We start from the raw sequence: 6,000 nt of genomic DNA on the forward strand, positions 1-6,000 counted from the left end.
CAGTTTATCTGGTTACATTTCAGTAGAGACTCTTAGCAGGCAGAACTGTGACATGTTGGAGACTAGAGCAGTGAAATAGTGACGTGCACTTCAAGCTTTAAAAATCCACAGAGTTCTCAGCTTTGCTTGTTTATACAGCGATACTATTCACTATTCACTATGGTGTACCCTTGTACCCTACAGTACTATGCAGGGAATAGAGAATGACTTAGTGGGGGACTGATTTTGGAGCTCAAAGTTTGAATGTTTCAGCACCACGGAGAGAGACAGAGACAGCGAAAGATTAGGTTTAACAGCTTCAGCACCATGGATAGAGACGGAGACTTCAACAAGCCTTGATGGGAAAGCAAGAGTTCTCAGCCACACCAGTCACACCTACTTCAGTTCCCATGGAAATTTCAGATATACACACTTTTCTACATTCGTATTTGCAGAGCTGTCAATGGGAAGGTCTCAGATTCAAGCCAATATCTCTTTGCTCACAAAAGTCCTATTTCTCTGATGGAAATACAGCAAATGCCAAGGTATTATCCAGCTGGAACATATTATTGCATATATATATATATATGTGTGTGTGTGTGTGTGTGTGTGTGTGTGTGTGTGTGTGTGTATGCATACCATATGTAGTTGACTTTTTATTCTGTATATGAGCCAATAGGAACTAATATGAACTGTCCTATTTTGATTCATTTTCTCCCTGGCTGAGTGAGTCACTGCTTCCTTTTTGGATCAACATGTTTTCAGCTGCGGTTAGACACTGCAGGACAGTTGGAGACAACTACATGCTTTTTTTGGATCAGGTCTCCTTAAATAAGTCACAGTGATTTCACTACACTTGGAAAGGATGGGGCTGCTGTGCAGGAGAGCCTTGATCAATGTTATCCACACAGCACTGGATCAGTCGTACTGAGCGGCCTGAGGCCCAGCCAACATTGCTGCCATGCTGCCCTCATTACAGTAATGATCTCCCAGTACACAGCTCCCACGTGAGGCCCCATCAACACACTGACTCTGACTGTACCTCGCACTCACTTCTCTCTCTCTCCAATGCACACATACAAAATCACATCAAAAAGAATGCAACTGGTGATGCTTTGTCTCTCTTTCTATCACTTGCAATGCAAATCTACATTGTGACAGAAGCACAAATTAAAAAAAAAAACTGAGAGTTGAGCAACAACTACTACACGTGATCATCGCTAATAGCAAAGAAATTATAAGATTTCCAATAAAACGCAATGATTAGCAATAGATTTAGATGTTTATATTCCAAGCATGGCACTTTACATTATTGGATTTTCACTTTACATAAATAGGCTTCAAAATCGATCTTGTGTCACACCTGTGTCTTCGTCAATGGTGAAAGTGCCGAGTCCGCTGCCTCCTCTGACAGAGTACCTCAATACACCATCTCGTCCCTTGTCGTCATCCTTAGCGCTGACTGTCAGGACACTTGTGCCTGCACGAGAGTTCTCCTTCACTGAGCCTCTCACAGCAAAGTCCGGGAAGTAGGGTGCATACAAATTCTCATTGACATCCACCACCTGAAGAAATTTAAAGGTTCACTTTAATTTTAATTGAAAACTGAGTGAAGATATACATATGTGTAGTATACAGCATGACTGTGAACAGAATGTCATTAAATCAATATACCGATATTGCCTTTAACTGCATTATGGAACTGAATTGAATTGAATTGAACTGAATTGTCAGGCAACCTTTCCTTTAACAGTCATTTTATTTCATTGCTGTGGGTTGGACTGGGAAGTTTTAGTGCACCATGATCCAAATGCTGTTACCCAGGCTGTCTACCCTGAGAATAAAAATGTGGGGAGCATTAATAACAAAACTGTCAATGCTAATTCCTTACTGATGAAACTGATCATTAGAATTTATTCTGATGCAAAGTTTGTTTGTGTGTGTTGTGTGTGTGTAAAGGCGTAGACTGCTATAACCTTAATCACTGACGCAACAATGCCTCTGACAGGTCTTTTTTCTTCAGCGCTGGTTCTGTTTTTACTCCCAAAATATGAATATGAATTAAGAGCTCATACAACCACTGAATCTTTTGAATCTTTTGTGGCAAATGTAATTATCCCCACCACACACCCCCACACACACACACACCCACAGGCATACACACAAACACGGTGTTGTTTTCTCAGTCAGCAGCAGTACAGCATCTCCTCTTTTCTGGCACCGTGCGAATTCAGGCAGGTTGATAACCATGGAGGAGTCACAAGGGAAGAGGAGGAGGAGGAGGAGGAGGAGGTCCGATATTAGGACATTTTTCTCGGAAGCCAACAAACCTTTGAGCCTCTAGGTCATGTATTTTTACTTTTAGTTTACTTTTAAAAGTGTTTGCTAACCAATCTTAAGGTTATGTTGCCTGACCTTAAAAGCTTGCTAACTCGATTAGATAGCAGCAGACAAGCTAATCCAGCATTATTTGCGCTTTTTGAGAGCCCTCCTGCATTATACCACCCCCCCCACACACACACACACACACACACACACACACACACACACAATGTTTAAACAAAATCTACACCCATGAGTGTGTGTGTGTATGTGTCTTACCCACCTCCACCTCCACAAACGTCTCACTTCTGAGGCTAGGTACGCCCCGGTCCTCAGCAAGTACTGTCAGGTTGAAAAACTGTTGTTTCTCAAAGTCCAGTTCCTTTCTAATCCTCAACACCCCACTCACAGCGTTGATCTGTACAAAGCATTACAAAACCACGCATTATAAATTGCCAATTAAAAAAGAATCAGCATATGTAACAGTAAGGAGAATACAAATGGTGACATCACCTACCTCAAAAGTGCCATTGAAGTCATTAATCAAGGAGTATCGGACCTGTCCACCGGGACCAACGTCTGGGTCCAGAGCCTGCACCCAGGTAATCACAGCCCCTGGTGGGAGGTCCTCTAGTACTCGAGCACTATAGCTGCTAGGGATGAAAGCTGGGGCGCAATCATTAACATCCTCCAGTATTATGCTAAGAGTAGTCACTGACGACCTTCGAGTGCCTCTTTCGGCCTTGTCTCTCACTTCAACCTTCAATGTGAACACTGGAATTGTCTCTCTGTCCAAGGAGCTCGCAACAAACACACTACCAGTTTCACTGTCTATACCAAACTGAGGGACACTGGTCAGCATTACGTAGGAGAGCTGTCCATTTTGACCCATGTCTCTGTCAAATGCCGTGATAGAAACAACTTCCATACCAACGGCCGAGTTTTCTGAAACAAGAGCAGAGAAGCTGTCCTGATAAAACTCTGGGTCATTGTCATTTGCATCCTCGACGATCACAGTGAGCAGTCTCCAGCTGGACATCTGAGGGACACCCTGATCATAGATGGTGATATTAAGGAAGTAACGATCCACTCGCTCACGGTCAAGTGGCTGCAATACAGTTATGAACCCTGTCTCCATGTTGATATTGAAGCAGTTTTCTTTGTTACCATCAGATATGGAAAAGAGGACACGGCCATTGAAGCCAGTGTCACCATCTCGTGCTCGCACCTGAAATACACTAGCACCAGCAATGAGGTCTTCCCTCACTAAAATACTAGTAGGCAAGGCTTCAAACTGTGGGGCCTGTTTGTTCATAGAGAAAAGGTCTGTATATCTCTCATCTGGTCTTGGTCTAGCCATGGCGGACGCCTTTGAGAGCATTTTCTCCGCCAACAGCTGGGCTACCCTGGTCTCTCTGCAGTTGAACCCCCTGTGTGGCACTCTACCCCTAACCACAGATACATTCACAAATGTGGGATCAGAGAACAATTCTCCATCTGTTGCAACCACTTTAAGGTTGAATATACCGTTTTTTAAATTATCCGCTGCTAACGACCTTTTCAGTGACAAAGCCCCAGAGTCTGGATTTACATTAAAATAGTCTAACTCGTTCCCAGACACTATCTTATACGTCACCATTCCTAGCTCATCCATGTCCACAGCAGACAAGGTGACAATAGTCTGGCGGACAGGGTAATCACGGCTTATCATACCCCTGCAAGAAACCCTCTCAAAAAGAGGTTGGTTGTCATTGATATTTATCAGACGAACGGTGACATTAACCTCACTTTCCCTTCTGTAGGGTGAACCCCAGTCAGATGCCCGCACTGCAAAAGTATAGATATCATCTGATGACTCAAAGTCCAGGTCTGTCGTGATCCTCACCTCACCTGAATCTTGGTCGATGGTAAATGGAAGAGACTGCTCACCACCAATTGTGTGGGTTACATACCCATTCTCTCCTTTATCATAATCCACAGCAGACACCACAAGAACGACGGTGCCTATAGGTAAGCTCTCGTTGATTAAAATCTCATAGAACGGCCTGTTGAACACTGGAGAATTGTCATTAGCATCCTCTATGGTGATTTGGACCCTTGCTTGCTGCTGACTGATAATATCAACAACCTCCATCTCCATGAAATCCTGTGATATCCTTGTCAGCTGCCTTGTGGTCGTGATAACTCCTGTCGAAGGGTTTATATCGAAGTATATTGGATCTGAGAGGCTGCTGAAGCTGTAATTGACGCTCAGAGAAGCCTGGGAGATTTTCACCACCTCTACAATAGTGCCTGGGGGAGCTATTTCACTCAGCTTGACTACATAAACATCTTTCTCAAAAATTGCCAACACTGGGTCTGGCTTTGTAAATGACAACTGAACAACCTGGGTATTGGAAAACTTAGGAGGTATACCCCTGTCTTTAGCCTGGAGAGTTAGGTTGCAGCCATAGGGGAATGTATCCCAGTCGACAAATTCTGACGCTTTAACCCTGTACTCATTCCCGACGGGCGATCGATCAACCACAAACTGTTCCAAGGGGTCACCCTCAATGATGGAAACCCACTCAATATCCCCAGATACCCCCTCGTCTTTGTCCTCCACAGTCACGATAGCATAGACTGGGTCCTTGTCCGTCCATGATGGAATGACAGCAACTGTACTGAGAACAGGAGCAAATTCATTAACCCGCTCCACAGTTAGGACCAGCCTAGCAGTGCTGCTAATACCACTGTTCCCGTAGAGTTTCATCCCTCGGTCGACCACCTGCACCTCCAGCTCAAAACGTTTTCGTTTGTCCATCCTGGGCTGACCTGTCAGGGTGATGACCCCACTGGTCGGATGAACAGCAAAGAGTTCAACTTTGTTGCTGAAGAAGTAGTAGAACTCCCCATTGGAGCCCACGTCAGCGTCTGTGGCTGTTACGCGTCCAATGCTGGTGCCCAGAGGGGCACTCTCAGGGACAATGAATGAATAAGAGGTTGGGGAGAAGAGAGGTCGGAGATCATTGGTATCCAAGACCTTGATATAAACAGTGGCTAAGGCTTCTAGGCCTCCCGGGGCAGATGCCTTGACTGTCAGTGTGTAATTGTCCTGCACTTCCCGATTCAATATGGCACCACTGCCTCCGTTAGTGCGTATACGGAGGAAACAAAAATCTCCCATTACAAACTCCTCAGCCTGGAAGATTCCCTCGTTGTCTCCAGACGAAAAGGAATATTTTATGTCTAAAGACCGAGGTGGAGCAAGAATGATGCCCATTTTGACCTCACTTCTGGTATAGGTTCTTGTTGCAGAGTTCTCAAAGATGGAAGCATTATATGCAGGCTGGGTGAAGAGCAGCAGGCCTTGTCCTGACCTAGGTTCTGGCAGAAACTGGGCACGGGTTGAGGGGAAATGGAGGAGGAGGAGGAGGAAGAAGACGCAAATAAAATGGAAAAGAAAAGAGAGGCCGGGTAGAGGAAGCATTTTTCCCCACCGATTAGCCTTCATCACTATTCCATCACCCAGTCACCCTATATTTGGAGAGAATAACAAAGAAGAACAGATCTGGATTCAGTTGGTGTGCTGCTAGAGACATGTACTCTGCACACACAAAATCTAACAGAGAACTGTGAGGCAAAAGTTACAGACATTTCAGGGGCACTGCTGATCACCATGGGGATATGATAGCATATTCAATGTTGAGCTCAAACTGT

The 6,000-nt window shown here is 44.7% G+C and overlaps 1 protein-coding gene across 2 annotated transcripts in view; it reads right to left on the reverse strand.

The window, feature by feature from the left end:
* Positions 1 to 5,794, reverse strand: part of fat3b (FAT atypical cadherin 3b) — a 68,518-nt gene extending 62,724 nt beyond the window's left edge. For both annotated transcript variants that reach the window (XM_087172752.1, XM_087172753.1), the window contains exons 1-3: positions 2,819 to 5,794; positions 2,585 to 2,719; positions 1,343 to 1,544 (exon numbers count right to left, since the gene is read on the reverse strand). In XM_087172752.1, the coding sequence (XP_087028878.1) occupies positions 1,343 to 1,544; positions 2,585 to 2,719; positions 2,819 to 5,794 (3,313 nt within the window). The remainder of the gene's footprint in view (positions 1 to 1,342; positions 1,545 to 2,584; positions 2,720 to 2,818) is intronic.
* Between the last annotated feature and the right edge of the window lie 206 nt (positions 5,795 to 6,000).

Source organism: Seriola lalandi, unplaced genomic scaffold (genome assembly GCF_002814215.2).
Source record: "Seriola lalandi dorsalis isolate HSWRI2012SDOR001 ecotype SW California unplaced genomic scaffold, Sedor1 jcf7180002053710, whole genome shotgun sequence".
Lineage (NCBI taxonomy): Eukaryota > Metazoa > Chordata > Actinopteri > Carangiformes > Carangidae > Seriola > Seriola lalandi.